An 18169-nucleotide genomic window follows, 5' to 3' on the forward strand; every position below is an offset into this window, starting at 1 on the left:
ACTCTTGTCCTTGCTTATCATAAAGACACAAATCTCAGACTAATTTTTCACCAGTGCAGTTAGTTGGTGATTAATGCATGCAGTATTAAGTTTTATTAACGGAACATGGATGTCAAAATTAAACTATCACTGTTCAGACAGAGCATGCAATTATAAAAAAAATACATTTCCATCTAAAGGGGAGGCGAGTCCAAGGCTTCATTAATTACTGTTGGGAATTAAGAACCTGGCCACCAGGAGGAGGCAAAGACACCCCATCCAAAGGCTTAAATACCTCCCCCACATCCCTCATCCCCCAGTCATTTTTTTCCTTTCGTCACAGGAGGATGATAGAGAAGTGCTGAAGATTCAGAGTAGTCTCTTATGAAGGGTAGTACTCTTCGCATTGGGACTGGAGTTTTAAGTAGTCCTGTCAGCCTCTCAGTGAGAGCCTGGGCGAAAGTTAGAGTCCGGAGATGCAGGGAGAGTCTTTCTGCTCAACCATCCCTACTCAGATTAACTGCTCTACAAGCAATTAGCGTTGACTAATTTCGCTGCCTGCTTTTTACACTCACGTCCATGTCAGGAGTGAGGCTACTAACTTGTCACACTTGAAGGGCCATGTTCTTGTTCCACGGCGTAGATTCTGGTAAGATTGTTTTATTTTTTATTACGTAATAATAACACGGAAGACAGGGTCACAGTGTGACGCCTTTTATCTTTATAGAATCAAGGGTTAATATTCCTGGAAAGGGGATTATTGAACAGGGGGAGTTTATACATGATATTGTTTGTGTCATTGCTGCGTTATGTGCATGATGAGGCTCTGTCAATGTGTGGAACTTTCAGGTTACTTACGGAAGTATTGCACGGCCCTTTTTTGGCGCCGTTTTCTCCTTAGGGCAGGTGCAGTCCTGCTAGGCATTCCATGTGACTGAGTGTGGCTATATCTCTTCCTCTGTTGATCAGCGGCACAGGAGATGAAATCGTTTCTGTAGTCCGGGTCATAGGAGGTGATAAAGGTGCCTATTTATTAAGTTAATTTTGTCCGTAATAAAAGCGCAAGCTATGGAGTACTCTGACGTGCTAGAGGGTTCTCTCTCTTTGACAAGTTCTCATTCCTGTGTTTATTGTGAGGAGGTTCTGGTAGAACAGCCTGCTCAACTATGTTCCACATGCCTTGATAAAGTTACGACATCTAAAAGTAAGAGGATGTCTAGTACTACTGAGCTGTCCACCTCCTGAGGGTTCCCGTCCCGTGAGGTGCGTTCCCTGCATTCATCTCCAATTGCACATGCAGCGCCCCAGGGTCCAACAATTACTCCTGCGGGAGAGATTCCTTGGCTGTCAGATTTTGCGGATCAACTACAAATGGCGGTATCGAAAGTGATCCATGCCTTACCACGTTCTGCTAAGCGCAATCGTAGGACATATCATGGCGGCCCGGCCCAGGGGTTGTCTACGCCTATGGAAATATCAGAGGCATTATACGATGATGAGGCCCTCTCTGACTCTTTGGAGGAGGCCCCTTCTGGTCAGAATCTGTGTCATCTAAACCTCTGGCTGTGGAGGAGCCTGACTTAGGGTTTAGGATAGAGAATTTGGCTACTCTAGAGGTTCCAGCTAATATTATTAAGAATGAATGAGAGCGATTAGGCTCTTCCTTTTCCCCTTCTTCTTCCTTTAAGAAACTGTTCCCCGTTCCGGACTCTCAGCTTGAGCTGTGGGGCACTGTCCCTAAGGTGGATGGTGCTATCTCCACGCTCGCGAAGCGGACAACTATTCCCCTCAAGGATAGTTCGTTTAAAGAGCCCATGGATAAAAAGTTGGAAAACATGTTAAGGAAGATGTTTCAACACACAGGGTTTGTTTTTTAGTCGGCAGCGGCCATAGCCGCGGTTTCCGGAGCTGCAACATATTGGTGTGAATCCCTGTGTGAAATTGTCGAGGAGTAGGCTTCCATCGATGAGATACAGGAAAAGATTAAGTCGCTGAAGGTCACCAATTCTTTCATCTGTGATACCAATATGCAAATTATTCGCCTGAACGCTAAGGTTTCAGGTTTTTCTGTTTTAGTTTGCAGGGCTCTATGACTAAAGTCTTGGTCTGCGGACATGACCTCTAAGTCCAGACTGTTGTCCCTGCCTTTTCGAGGAAAGATTCTGTTCGGTCCAGGGTTGGATTTGATCATATCCACGGTTACGGGAGGCAAGGGAGCTTTCCTACTGCATGATAAGAGGACCAAGCCTAAAGGATCTACTTTTCATTCCTTTCGTGTGGACAAGGCCCAGCGCCAGCAGCCCGCTGCGTAAGCGGACCAGTCCAAGGGTATTTGGGAGCTGGCTCATTCTTGGAACAAGTCTAAGCAGAGCAAGTAGCCCGCTAAAACATAATCGTCATGAAGGGGCGGTCCCGACCGGTCTCCGGACCATGTAGGGGGCAGATTATCTCTCTTAGAAGCCTTGTTGCAGGACGTTCAGGACCCTTGGGTTCTGGAAGTTGTTGCCCAGGGTTACAGAATAGGGTTCAGATCCCATCCGCCCAAAGGCAGATTCCTCCTGTCAAACCTGTCTTCAAGACCAGAAAAGAGAGGCCTTTCTAGAGTATGTGAGGGATCTCTCCTCTCTCTGTGTTATCGTACCAGTACCCCAAGCAGAAAGGGGTCTAGGGTACTATTCAAATTTTTTTGTGGTTCCAAAGAAGGAGGGCACGTTACGCCCGATTCTGGACCTGAAGTGTTTAAACAAGTTTCTGAGTGTTCCATAGTTCAAAATCTGATCTATTCTGCCCCTAGTTCAAGAGGGACAGTTCATTTGCCAATTCACAGGGATCACTTCAAGTTCCTAAGATTTGCGTTTCTTGACCAACACTTCCAGTTTGTGGCCCTTCCCCTTGGTCTGGCGGCGGCCTTGAGAGTCTTCACGATTGTTCTGGGGGTGCTACGTGCAGTGGCCAGATCCAGAGGCATTGCTGTGGCGCCCTATCTGGACAACATCCTAGTCCAGTCGCCGTTGCTCAGTCTAGCAGAGGATCATTCGAGGAACGGCAATCATTCAGATCTATCGCAGCAGATATCCATGGATGCTCAGACTCGAATCTCCCTCTCTTGGTGGATCTGTCCGGAGCAACTGTCCATTTGGACATCGTTCTTGAGACCGTCCTTGGAGATTGTGACCACGGATGCAAGTCTGGCTGTGTGGGGTGCCAGGATGACACAATGAAAATGGACCCGGGAAGAGTCTCTCCATCTGATAAATATTCTGCTACTCCGAGCTATCTACAATGCTCTGAAGGCATGGCCTCCTCTGGGGTCATTCAGCTTCATCAGATTCCAGACTTACAACATTACCTCAGTGGCTTACATCAACCATCAGGGGGGTACGAGGAGCCCCCTAGCCATGAGGGAGGTGTCTCGGATCTTGGAGTGGGCGGAGTCCAACAGCTGCTCGCTCTCAGCGATTCACATTCCAGGTGTGGACAACTGGGAAGCAGACTTTCTCAGCAGGCAATCCTTCCATCCGGGGGAATGGTCTATTCACCTCAAAGTGTTTGCGGAGATTCGTCTCAGATGGGGAACGCCAGAGATGGATCTCATTGTGTCCATACTCAATTGCAAGCTACCCCGATATGGATAGAGGTCCAGGGATCCCCAGGCAGAGCTGATAGATGCCTTGGCGGTGCCTTGGGGGTTCAGCCTAGCTTTTTTTTCCATTTTTCCACACTTACCACTTCTACCTTGTGTAGTGGCACGCATCAAACAGGAGCGGGCTTTGGCCATTCTGATTGCTCCATCGTGGCCGCGGAGGACGTGGTTTGTGGATCTGGTGGGGATGTCATCCTTTCCATCGCAGAGGTTACCCTGTCGCAGGGATCTGCTGGAACAGGGTCCCTTTCAAAATCAAAATCTCGATTCTCTGACGCTGACTGCGTGGAGATTGAACACCTAGTCTTGGCCAAGAGAGGCTTTTCTGAAAGTGTGATTGATACTCTAATTAAGGCAAGGAAGCCAGTCACTCGTCGCATCTACCATAAGGTGTGGAGGACTTACTTGTCCTGGTGTGAGAAGAATGGATATTCTTGGCACAAGGTGAAGGTATCCAGGATTTTGTCCTTTCTCCAAGAGGGTTTGGAGAAGGGTCTTGCCGCCAGTTCCTTAAAGGGACAGATTTCAGCATTATCAGTTTTGTTGCATATGAGACTCGCTGAGCTCCTTGACATCCAATTTTTTGTTCAGACTCTGTCTAGAATCAGGCCTGTCTTTAGACAGTCTGCTCCCCCATGGAGCTTAAACTTGGTCCTTAAGGTATTGCAGAAGGTTCCGTTTGAGCCTATGCATTCCATTGACATTAAGATTCTGTACTGGAAGGTTCTCTTCCTGTTGGCCATTGCATCCGGCACGCAGAGTATCTGAACTGGCTGCCTTGCAATGTGAGCATCCTTTTATGTGGAAAAGGCTGTGCTTCGCACTGGTTTGAGGTTTCTTCCCAAGGTGGTGTCGAACCCTAACATCAATCAGGAAATAGTTGTTCCTTCTTTGTGTCCTAACCCTTCTTCTTCTAAAGAGAAATTTACGTCATAACCTGGATGTGGTTCGTGTCTTAAAGTTCTGTATTCAGGCTACAAAGGATTTCAGATAGTCTACATCTCTTTTTGTAGTGTATTCTGGGAAGCGTAAGGGGCAGAAAGCGTCTTCTACTTCTTTGTCCTTTTGGTTGAGGAGCTTGATTCGCTTGGCCTAAGAGTCAGTGGGACATAAGCCTCCTCAGAGGATCACGGCTCATTCAACTAGAGCTGTGGTTTCATCTTGGGCCTTCAAGAATGAGGCCTCTACGGAGCAAATTTGTAAGGTGGCTACCTGGTCCTCCTTACACACTTTTACAAATTTGACGTTTTTGCTTCTGCTGAAGCTGTTTTTGGGAGAGAGGTTTTACAGGCTGTAGTGCCCTCAGATTATGGTCCGCCTTTTACCCTCCCGGTTTCATTCAGTGTCCTCTAGAGCTTTGGTATATGTTCTCAACAGTAATTAATGAAGCCGTGGACTCTCCTCCCCTTTAGATGGAAAAGATAAATTATGCTTACCTGATCATTTCATTTCCATCGTGGGGAGGAGAGTCCACGGCTCCTGCCCATATCTCCAATGGGCAGACCTAAATTAAATTCATCTTCTGACACCATTTATAGCCTGATATTTCTCCTACTGTTCCTTGTTCCCTCGGCAGAATGACTGGGGGATGAGGGAAGGGGGGAGGCATTTAAGCCTTTGGCTGGGGTGTCTTTGCCTCCTCCTGGTAGCCAGGTTCTTAATTCCCAACAGTAATTAATGAGGCTGTGGACTCTCCTCCCCACGATGGAAATTAAATTATCAGGTAAGCATAATTTATGTTTTTACAGTTTAATTCTATTATCAAATTGACTTGATCTTTTAGTATCCTTTATTGAAGAACCATATCTAGGTAGGCTCTAGAGCTCTGGTTTTCACTCCTATCCCCAGGCCTCCCTAAAAGGCCAGGTTTTCAGGATTACCTTTGGTGAGAGCAGGTAAAATAACCGTGTTTACTTATCAGCTGTGCTCTAGTTCAGATAAAATCTGGCCTGTTAGGGAGACATGAGGACAGGTTTTAAAACCAGTGCTCTAGAGCATACAGGTGTCTCGAACTATATTACAGCAATGTTTGCAACAGTGGTTGTAACCATGTTATACATTATTGCAGTAATGTTCCTGAACTTACCTAAGTATGCTTTTCAACAAAGGACACACAGATAAAAGTAAATTTCACAACAGAAGTAAATTGAAACATTTTCAAAATGCCATGCTCTATCTCAGCCATTTAAATTTAATAATTGGATATTTTATTATATAAAAACAGCAGAATATGTATTACTTTAATCTAGCTAAGGTTCTGTATATAAGCAATCACGGCAGATACAATCACTATTTGCAATAGCAGGGAGGATACTATATTGTTTAGACATCAATGTTGTATCTGCAATATGTACACATATACAGGCTGCCTTTTAATACCTATGGACTCGGAACCTGCAATAATAGCAAAGTATCATATAAATATAAACATATGAATGTGTATAAGTACATACGTATTTATGTTAGAATTGAGATTAGAAATTCATTTGGTTCTGTTTTGAAACCCCAGCTTAAAAAAAACCTGTTAATTTAGCAGGATGATTTTAAACCACCACAATTGAAGAGAAAGAAGTAAGGGATTCCCTTTTTCTGTCTTCTGCTGAACGTGTGAACAATAATGCATGCTCATACTACATACACATGTACAGTGTTGTGATTGGTTGGCAAGTGTAAAATTGTTAACTAAGCAGGTGAATAGTTAATCTGGTTATGGTTGCTTAATTAATTATATGCAATGTGCCATAGTCAAATAAATACTAGAAATATTTTCATTATACTGCAAATGATATTTCTGAACCATTTAAAGTGACATGACAATCTGTTTAAATGTATTAGTAAGGACTAATGGGACATAAAATCCAGACATTTTCAACTAAAGCATGCAATTGTAAACAACTTTGCAATTTATTTCTTTTATCAAATTTGCTTCCTTCACATTGCTAGGTAGGGGTCAGGAGCAGCAGTGCACTGCTGGGAACTAGCTGCACTTTATATGTCTGTTGTCATTGGCTAACCCAGTGCATTGAGTTAGGTGCCTGTACAACAAAGGATACAAGGAGAATTAAGTAAATCTGATAATAGACGTAAAGTGGAAAGACAAATATTTGAGGTTTATGTCGCTTTAAGCTAATTTACTCCTACTATCAATTTTTCTTCATTCTCTTGCTATCTTTATTTGAAAAAGAAGGAATCTAAGCTAAGGTGACAGCCAATTTTTGGTTTAGAACTCTGGACAGCACTTGTTTATTGGTGGGTGAATTTATCCACCAATCGGCAAGAACAACCCAGGTTGTTAACCAAAAATGGGCCGGCATCTAAACTTACATTCTTGCTTTTCAAATAAAGATACCAAGAGAATGAAGAAAAATTGATAATAGGAGTAAATTAGAAAGTTGCTTAAAATGTCATGCTCTTTCTGAATCACAAAAGAAAAACATTGGGTTCAGTGTCCCTTTAAGTATGTATTTGACATATCAAAAGTTGCCAAAATTATTTATAATGTAAATGAAAATTGTTGGTTGCTTTCTGTGAGAGTTATTTTGTTATATAAATAATTTTACATTATACATTTTTATAGGATCCTATTCATGATAAGAAAAAAAAATATCTATTAAAGGGAAATGGGAAACAGGCAATTGTATAATAGGACACACTTTTGGAAACATACAATATTGTCACTGTAAACCATAGAAAAACATATCAGTATTTTCTTTTCTTATTAACTTTGCCAGTTATCATACTTTTCTATTAGACAAAAGTGGGCAAACACACTTTGTATAGTGATAGGCTCCTATAAAGCTGTTACCCTATATTTTTTTCATTTTACTTTTTAAAATTATTTTCATGGGGGGGGCGTGTCCAGGCTAGGGCCAAGGATGGCCCCAAAAGGCTCTGGCTGATTGAGTTACATACCACCATGTAATCAAAATAACAGAATTTTACTCTAACTGACAGATAGTTTGCTTGGCAACGGCAATATCTATATTGGGCTACACCAGGGTCTCCCAGGCCAGATCGCTAAAGTTTTTTTGTTGGCAGTCTCCACTGAGGAAATTACTCAGCACCCTCCTGGGGAACCGGGGTTGTGGAGATATCTTCTAACTCTCCTTCTCTCTAAATACTTTACTGAAAATGAAGGTAGAATATACGATCATACAAAACATCATGATCGATTTTGAGCTGCGGATGTCTAGCAGATTCGACCGCCTTCTGTGCCTCATGGAACGCACACATTTGCAGACGCCAGTCCCTAAACCTGTAGTGGTTATTGTTGCTGAGCCTATCATCCAAAGATGTGATATACAATCTGTCCCGATCCGGATTCCTAATGTAGGAAAACCTGCCTATCTACTGTCAGCTGTTTGTGAATGTCCCTACCTACCTTGATACCCGATCAGGGAGACACGGCTGGCCCTCTGGAGAGAGTTGACGGTGGTTCCCGTGTTTGGCAGGAGAGATCTGTAAATGAGGCGATGGAACAGCAGAGCATTAAGCCTGACGACTGACCTGAAAAGGCCTTCATTGAACAAGGTGGTGGGCTAGGCTCTTATGTGAAGGCCACCTCTAGGAAGCATTGGAGCCTTATTGAGAAGCTATATGTCCGATTTGCCACATCAGAACGGAACTCTGGCAATTCCTCAAAGTATGAGATTAAAGGTAGAGGCACTATTGGTTGGATTCACTGATCTGGTTACATTTTCAGACACTGTAATCTGGATAGACCCTACCACTATTATGGGGAGTGTTGTGCTTACTTGGAATGTCACTGAAACATTAGTTGGAGACAGCCCTGACACGAGAGTTGGAGTGGGATGAAAACATTGTCCTGTGTCACGGTCACGGTCCCAGAATTATATGCACTACTTGTTTCTTATCTGGTCCGTGCTTAAGACATTCCTATATTTTCTACTGTCTACTATGACGATGCTATGAAGGTATCTGATGTTCTACCTAGCCCAGATTATCATTCATATTATTTCACCAGCAATCTTAAGAAGGATGTTTTGTGTTTAAAACTATGAAAATGTTTTGAAAATCTATTTTTTTAGGAATAACCCTAGTTTAGTAACATGGTAGATGAGGTTGAACATAGACAGAAGTCCATCGAGTTTAACCTTTACAAAGCTTAATTTCTATACAATAAAAGCTTCAGTTGATCTTTAATTAATCCCATTAAAAATGTGACCCATTTATCACCAGCAGTCATATCCCTGAATTCTGTTTCTAGCCAGAAATGTATCTAACCCATTTTTTAATGTATCTAAGGTATTGGCATTTACTACCTCCTTTGGTAATAAGTTCCATAATTTAATTGCTCTTACAGTGAAAAAACATCTACATTGCTGGAGATGAAAACTCCTTTCCTCCAGCATTAAATTGTGACCTCTTGTCACAATTTTCTTGGAATAAACAGAGCTTCCGCCATCTCTATATATGAGCCTTGACTATATAGTAATCATGTCACCTCTAAAACACCTTTTTTATAGAGAAAACTGACCCAGTTTGGCTTACCTCTCCTCATAGCTTTAATTCTCCATTCCCCTTATGAGTTTTGTGGCCCTTCTCTGAACTTTTTCTAAGTCTGCAATATCTTTTTTAGAGATTGGTCCCCAGAACTGCACTCCATACTCAAGGTGAGGTCTTACCAGAGATTTATATAGTGACAGAATTATGCTTTCCTCCCTTGCATCAGTGCTTCTTTTAATACATACTAGTATCTTATTAGCATTAGCAGCCGCTGCCCTGCAATGTGCGCCCATCTTTAACTTGTTATCTATATGTATTCCCAAATCCCTTTCCTCCTCTGTTTTGCTATGTCTAGTCCCATTTAAATAATAGGTTCCTTTCTTATTTTTACTTCCAAAATGTAGAACTTTGCATTTTCCAGTATTAAATCTCATTTTCCATTTAATTGCCCATTCTTCAAAATCCTGTTGTAAAGCAATTTTATCCTGCACTAATGACCTTATACAACTTTGTATCTTCTGCAAAAATAGAGATGTTGCTATTTAATCCTTGCTCCAAGTTATTAATAAAAATATTAAAAAGAACAGGGCCCAGTACTGATCCCTGAGGGACTCCACTGACCTTCGTTCTTTCTATCTGAGTATAATCTGTTTACAAATATTCGTTGCTCCCTGTTTTTTATCCAATTAATTATTCATGAGCTAAGATTTCAGCTATTCTAGCCCTTAATTTTGTACTTTAATTTCTCATGTGGTACTGTATCAAATGCCTTTTCAAAATCCAAGTATATCACATAAACCGATTCCACTTTATCTATACTTTTACTTACCTCCTCATAGAATCTAATTAGATTAGTTTGACATGATCTATTTCTCATAGAACAATGCTGATTTGAACTCACAATTTCTTGTATTTACTGAAGAAAAGTACTTGTTTAGTACCTCAGCCTTCTCCCTGTCACTGTTAACAATTCTACCCTTCACACATATTAATGTACCTATATTTTCCTTCTTAGGTTTTTTTTGCCATTTGTGTACTTATAAAACCGTTTAGGGTTTGATTTAGAATCCTTTTCAAACAATCTTTCATTTTCAAATTTGACTGATTTGATTGCTTTTTTTGTATGCTTTGTTACATTCCTTATATATTTTGAATGTTGAGTCTATACTCAATGTTTAGAGATGTACTCCTCTACTGTGTTTCATTTTTTTTTTTCCTTGGGCTTTCTTGGAAATGTGATGAAATGGTCAAAAAAATTATAATAATATAAATATATATATTTATACAATTATACTGTTGATGTGCAGAATTATATAACATTATTTTTAAAGTTTACTGACACTTTAATAAAACAATTTAAATAGTTTTATTTAACTAGATAAAACAACTATTACCTTAATAAAAAACTATTTCAATGACTAAAACAAAAACATATTTAATTTGTAATTGCTTGCTCCTCCCTCCTCACACTTGTTCTGCAGACAAAACTTCACAGTCTTGAGAACTATAAAACCAATAATATGTGATAATATCTTCAAGATAGAAAAATTGCCCAAAATAATATTTTAGCAACCTCTTGGAGAACATGATATTGTGCATGGAATAATATGGGATTCATTTACCAAAAAAATAAATGAAACATTACAGCCATGAATATACAGCATCTTGCTATATAATTAAAAACTAATCTATATTTCAAAATGAATAACATTTAAATTATAATGTTTCATAAATATAAATTATCTTTTGATAGATTTCTCCTGAAATTAAAAAAAACTTTTAGATAAAAAATGATTTTGTTTAACATGTTGCTTTGGAAGAAAGTACCTTTAGGGATCTTATGGATAGACTAGTTAAGGGCAAAGTCTAAATAGGCTTTTACAAGTGTTTGGTCCCCATTATATAGGCACATTTATTAATGTCTGGCCACATTTAGGGCATCTGGCATTAATCTGGCTGGAATGTAATCTTTTAAATCAATTTCTATAGACCAAGTTTGCTTTAAATACTGCTTCTAAAATAGAATTTACTATTAAATCTTTAGCCACATTCTTCTTTTGATTTAGAAAAAAGTCCTCTTTTTCCCTCTAAATAAAACAAAAAATATACAACTGGTTTTACTTAGGTCCAGAGCTCTTTATTAGGCAAATTGTTTTTTTCCCCTTCATCCATATGATTTAACAGCTCAGTAACCACCTTTTAATTTTTCAGAGCTAGATAAAATACAGCCTCTTCTAAACAGTGGTGCAAGGCGGCCATCTTGACCATACATTTATTGTGTTTGCTTATTCAAAAGCAACACTTGAGAATGAAAGTAAACTCTCAGTCAATGATTTATTTCTGTCTTGATTTTGGTAGCTTTTATACTAGCCCATCAGTTTTGATTTTATATTATTATAAATGATATATTAATAAAAAAAGTATGTAACTTATGGTAGTTTACTTTAATGAGTGTCTGTTTCCTGTCTCATATTTTGTGAATGATTCTTTTTCTTTATTTTCAGTTGTAGCCTACCATAGCTATTTGTTTGTTAGGAAGGGTTGTAAAAGGGTATGGGGGTATTTCAAAATACTGATTTAATGTGGCATGAAGTCTTATACCATTAAGAATGTATTAGCATGATTTTAAGGTTTTATTTAATAATACCAGTATTGATATTTTTCCTGCATAATTTGGTTTTACTTACCAAATATTACCATGTTTCTTTTTTCATAGGTTATGGCCATTCCGATGCCGATATTCTTCACCAATCCTTACTTGAAGCAAACATAGCTACTGAAGTATGCCTTACAATCCTGGACACCTTATCACTGTTCACAATGGCTTTTAAGGTTTGTACACTGTCTTAAATAACATTATGCATGTTTCTGTTTACATCCAGTGAATCTGCCTAGACAAGCTCGGGTGTTTAGTCTAATATGACAGATCACATATAAATTTTAACCACAATGCACACACAAACATTCACATGCAGCCAACAGGATAACAATCACTCACTTAGATGCACACAGGTAGATTAAAAGCGTAATTTGAAGATTTAGGTACAGCGTTTTTCCAAATAGTGATAGGCCCAGGTGCCATATCAAAGTCTCTTCTAAACTAGAATGTCTATGGGTGCTTAGTGAGCACCCAGTGCTGTGAGTTTTGCCGGGAAATGGCATTTGTACCTACTCCAGTTTGAAAATGCTGTCCACCTCCATGTTTTATAGGTGTCTAAAAAATGACAATTGTTTGTGACTCCCTTTTGTGCATCTCAGAGTGTTTGATTTGAAGCTAGCATGTGTGACTGTAGTTTAGGGACCCAGGTAGGAAGCCAAATGCTTTAACTAACTCTTCATTTCATGGCTATTCTGTGTGCTGTTGTGTTTGATATTTATATGTTATCTCTCCTTACTGGATTTTTTACCCATGCTTGTTAGGAGTTTAACTACCAGAGTCACTGGATATAAATCCTGCTTTCGGTAAGTGCCTGATGAGTTTTGCCAATGGAATGGGATGTGTACCCACTCTGTCTTGGGAGTGCAGTCCACTGCTGTGTTATTTGTGTCTGTATGTATGTATAAATGATATATATATATATATATTTCATATAGATGGCAAGATTCCATGAGCTAGTGCCGTATGGGATATACATTCCTACCAGGAGGGGGCAAAGCATATGTCTATAAATACACCTTCCACCTCACTCATACCTCCGTTTTTACAAACTTTGCCTCCTTAGGAGGTGGTGAAGCATGATGTGCTTGATTTCTTCTGTGAAAGACGCTTCTAAGCATATTGAAGCCCAGTTCCTCTCTAAGTACAGTGTTTGTCTGAGGGATGTGAAGGGAGTATTGCCTGATCATACCATGTTTTCGCCTATGGGAAATCTATTCTAGGGCTCTAAATTCGGTCTGCTGCCTCTCTTTACAGATCGACATTATACTCCTCTACCATTACCTCTGCTGATATGTTTCAGTACTGGTTTGTCTGTCTGCTTTATGTGGATGGGTGTCTATGTGGATGGGTGTCTTCTGGTAAGTATACATCATTTTTAAGACACTCTCAGCTATGGAAGGCACTTTATTATTATAAAGTTCTTAATGTATATTGCATATATTAGCCTTGAGTCAGGTATGTTAATATTTCCCTTTGCAGTCACACAGTTTCAGAATGGAAATTATGTTTATGGGAGGATTTAGGCATTTTTTTCTTACCTGGCGTTCCGTTTAGCTGCTAACATGGAATCTGTTCTTTAAAATTTTCACAGGCAAATTAGGCTCGTGATGACGCAAATTGCATCATTTTAGTGTGTCATTTTTGTCGTGAATATTTTTGCCCAAAATTGCGCCTGCTGTGACATGATTTGCGTTATTTCATTGCGTAATTTCTTTCATGTAATTAGCAAGAGTCCATGAGCTAGTGACGTATGGGATATACATTCCTACCAGGAGGGGCAAAGTTTCCCAAACCTCAAAATGCCTATAAATACACCCCTCACCACACCCACAATTCAGTTTTACAAACTTTGCCTCCTATGGAGGTGGTGAAGTAAGTTTGTGCTAGATTCTACGTTGATATGCGCTCCGCAGCAAGTTGGAGCCCGGTTTTCCTCTCAGCGTGCAGTGAATGTCAGAGGGATGTGAGGAGAGTATTGCCTATTTGAATGCAGTGATCTCCTTCTACGGGGTCTATTTCATAGGTTCTCTGTTATCGGTCGTAGAGATTCATCTCTTACCTCCCTTTTCAGATCGACGATATACTCTTATTTATATACCATTACCTCTGCTGATTTTCGTTTCAGTACTGGTTTGGCTTTCTACAAACATGTAGATGAGTGTCCTGGGGTAAGTAAATCTTATTTTCTGTGACACTCTAAGCTATGGTTGGGCACTTTATTTATAAAGTTCTAAATATATGTATTCAAACATTTATTTGCCTTGACTCAGAATGTTCAACATTCCTTATTTTCAGACAGTCAGTTTCATATTTGGGATAATGCGTTTGAATCAATCATTTTTTCTTACCTTAAAAAATTTGACTTTTTTTCCCTGTGGGCTGTTAGGCTCGCGGGGGCTGAAAATGCTTCATTTTATTGCGTCATTCTTGGCGCGGACTTTTTTGGCGCAAAAAATCTTTTCTGTTTCCGGCGTCATACGTGTCGCCGGAAGTTGCGTCATTTTTTGATGTCCTTTTGCGCCAAAAATGTCGGCGTTCCGGATGTGGCGTCATTTTTGGCGCCAAAAAGCATTTAGGCGCCAAACAATGTGGGCGTATTATTTGGCGCCAAAAAATATGGGCGTCTCTTTTGTCTCCACATTATTTCAGTCTCATTTTTTCTTTGCTTCTGGTTACTAGAAGCTTGTTTATTGGCATTTTCTTCTGTTATGTGTGATCAGTCCACGGGTCATCATTACTTCTGGGATATAACTCCTCCCCAACAGGAAATGCAAGAGGATTCACCCAGCAGAGCTGCATATAGCTCCTCCCCTCTACGTCACTCCCAGTCATTCTCTTGCACCCAACGACTAGATAGGATGTGTTAGAGGACTATGGTGATTATACTTAGTTTTTATAACTTCAATCAAAAGTTTGTTATTTTACAATAGCACCGGAGCGTGTTATTACCTCTCTGGCAGAGTTTGAAGAAGAATCTACCAGAGTTTTTACTATGATTTTAACCGGAGTAGTTAAGATCATATTGCTGTTTCTCGGCCATCTGAGGGAGGTAAAAGCTTCAGATCAGGGGACAGCGGGCAGATGAATCTGCATTGAGGTATGTAGCAGTTTTTATTTTCTGAATGGAATTGATGAGAAAATCCTGCCATACCGTTATAATGACATGTATGTATACTCTACACTTCAGTATTCTGGGGATGGTATTTCACCGGAATTACTCTGTAAAAAGTACATTAAACCTTTTAATAGGTATTTATCATGTTAAACGTTTTTGCTGGAATGTAGAATCGTTTGCATTTTCTGAGGTACTGAGTGAATAAATATTTGGGCATTATTTTTCCACTTGGCAGTTGCTTGTTTTAATTGTGACAGTTTCGTTTCTCTCTCACTGCTGTGTGTGAGGGGGAGGGGCCGTTTTTGGCGCTCTTTGCTACGCATCAAAAATTTCCAGTCAGTTACTCTTGTATTTCCTGCATGATCCGGTTCATCTCTAACAGAACTCAGGGGTCTTCAAACTTCTTTGGAGGGAGGTAGATTCTCTCAGCAGAGCTGTGAGACTTATATATTGACTGTGATTAAAAACGTTGCTCTGTAATTTTTATGTCTCTAATTTAATTATTGTTAATTTACTAATGGGAACAAACCTTTGCTAAAAGTTGTGTTGTTTTTAAGGATTGATGCTATAACTGTTTTTCAGTTCATTATTTCAACTGTCATTTAATCGTTTAGTGTTTCTTTGAGGCACAGTACGTTTTTGTTAAATAAGATTGTAACCAAGTTGCAAGTTTATTGCTAGTGTGTTAAACATGTCTGATTCAGAGGAAGATACCTGTGTTATTTGTTCCAATGCCAAGGTGGAGCCCAATAGAAATTTATGTACTAACTGTATTGATGCTACTTTAAATAAAAGCCAATCTGTACAAATTGAACAAATTTCACCAAACAGCGAGGGGAGAGTTATGCCGACTAACTCGCCTCACGTGTCAGTACCTGCATCTCCCGCCCGGGAGGTGCGTGATAATATGGCGCCTAGTACATCTGGGCGGCCATTACAGATAACATTACAGGATATGGCTACTGTTATGACTGAAGTTTTGGCTAAATTACCAGAACTAAGAGGCAAGCGTGATCACTCTGGGGTGAGAACAGAGTGCGCTGATAATACTAGGGCCATGTCTGATACTGCGTCACAGCTTGCAGAGCATGAGGACGGAGAGCTTCATTCTGTGGGTGACGGTTCTGATCCAAACAGATTGGATTCAGATATTTCAAATTTTAAATTTAAATTGGAAAACCTCCGTGTTTTACTAGGGGAGGTTTTAGCGGCTCTTAATGATTGTAACACTGTTGCAATACCAGAGAAATTGTGTAGGTTGGATAAATACTTTGCGGTACCGGCGAGTACTGACGTTTTTCCTATACCTAAGAGACTAACTGAAATTGTTACTAAGGAGTGGGATAGACCCGGTGTGCCGTTCTCACCCCCTCCTATATTTAGAAAGATGTTTCCAATAGACGCCACCACACGGGACTTATGGCAAACGGTCCCTAAGGTGGAGGGAGCAGTTTCTACTTTAGCTAAGCGTACCACTATCCCGGTGGAGGATAGCTGTGCTTTTTCAGATCCAATGGATAAAAAATTAGAGGGTTACCTTAAGAAAATGTTTGTTCAACAAGGTTTTATATTGCAACCCCTTGCATGCATCGCGCCGATTTCGGCTGCGGCAGCATTTTGGATTGAGTCTCTGGAAGAGAACCTTAGTTCAACTACGCTGGACGACATTACGGACAGGCTTAGAGTCCTTAAACTAGCTAATTCATTCATTTCGGAGGCCGTAGTACATTTAACCAAACTTACGGCTAAGAACTCAGGATTCGCCATTCAGGCACGTAGGGCGCTGTGGCTAAAATCCTGGTCAGCTGATGTAACTTCTAAGTCCAAATTACTTAATATACCTTTCAAGGGGCAAACTTTATTTGGGCCTGGTTTGAAAGAAATTATCGCTGACATCACAGGAGGTAAGGGCCACGCCCTGCCTCAAGACAAAGCCAAAGCTAAGGCTAGACAGTCTAATTTTCGTCCCTTTCGGAATTTCAAAGCAGGAACAGCATCAACTTCCACTGCACCAAAACAGGAAGGAGCTGTTGCTCGTTACAGACAAGGCTGGAAACCTAACCAGTCCTGGAACAAGGGCAAGCAGGCCAGGAAACCTGCTGCTGCCCCAAAGACAGCATGAACCGAGGGCCCCCGATCCGGGACCGGATCTAGTGGGGGGCAGACTCTCTCTCTTCGCCCAGGCTTGGGCAAGAGATGTTCAGGATCCCTGGGCGCTAGAGATCATATCTCAGGGATACCTTCTAGACTTCAAATTCTCTCCCCCAAGAGGGAGATTTCATCTGTCAAGGTTGTCAACAAACCAGATAAAGAAAGAAGCGTTTCTACGCTGTGTACAAGATCTGTTATTAATGGGAGTGATCCATCCGGTTCCGCGGTCGGAACAAGGACAAGGGTTTTACTCAAACCTGTTTGTGGTTCCCAAGAAAGAGGGAACTTTCAGGCCAATCTTGGATTTAAAGATCCTAAACAAATTCCTAAGAGTTCCATCGTTCAAAATGGAAACTATTCGGACAATCTTACCCATGATCCAAAAGGGTCAGTACATGACCACAGTGGATTTAAAGGATGCTTACCTTCACATACCGATTCACAAAGATCATTACCGGTATCTAAGGTTTGCCTTCTTAGACAGGCATTACCAGTTTGTAGCTCTTCCATTCGGATTGGCTACGGCTCCAAGAATCTTCACAAAGGTTCTGGGTGCCCTTCTGGCGGTACTAAGACCGCGAGGAATTTCGGTAGCTCCGTACCTAGACGACATTCTGATACAAGCTTCAAGCTTTCAAACTGCCAAGTCTCATACAGAGTTAGTTCTGGCGTTTCTAAGGTCGCATGGATGGAAAGTGAACGAAAAGAAGAGTTCTCTTTTTCCTCTCACAAGAGTTCCATTCTTGGGGACTCTTATAGATTCTGTAGAAATGAAGATTTATCTGACAGAAGACAGATTAACAAAGCTTCTAAATGCATGCCGTGTCCTTCATTCCATTCAACTCCCGTCAGTAGCTCAATGCATGGAGGTGATCGGCTTAATGGTAGCAGCAATGGACATAGTTCCCTTTGCACGTCTACATCTCAGACCGCTGCAATTGTGCATGCTGAGTCAGTGGAATGGGGATTACTCAGACTTGTCCCCTACTCTGAATCTGGATCAAGAGACCAGAAACTCTCTTCTATGGTGGCTTTCTCGGCCACATCTGTCCAGGGGGATGCCATTCAGCAGGCCGGACTGGACAATTGTAACAACAGACGCCAGCCTACTAGGTTGGGGCGCTGTCTGGAATTCTCTGAAGGCTCAGGGACAATG

The 18169-nt window shown here is 40.7% G+C and overlaps 1 protein-coding gene across 3 annotated transcripts in view; it reads left to right on the plus strand.

Annotated features, from left to right (window-relative positions):
- The window catches only part of DOCK9 (dedicator of cytokinesis 9), a 736189-nt gene that overhangs the window by 563911 nt on the left and 154109 nt on the right, over nt 1-18169 (plus strand). For all 3 annotated transcript variants that reach the window (XM_053707819.1, XM_053707821.1, XM_053707820.1), the window contains exon 39: nt 11805-11920. In XM_053707819.1, the coding sequence (XP_053563794.1) occupies nt 11805-11920 (116 nt within the window). The remainder of the gene's footprint in view (nt 1-11804; nt 11921-18169) is intronic.

This window comes from Bombina bombina, chromosome 3, assembly GCF_027579735.1.
Source record: "Bombina bombina isolate aBomBom1 chromosome 3, aBomBom1.pri, whole genome shotgun sequence".
In the NCBI taxonomy this organism is placed as follows: domain Eukaryota; kingdom Metazoa; phylum Chordata; class Amphibia; order Anura; family Bombinatoridae; genus Bombina; species Bombina bombina.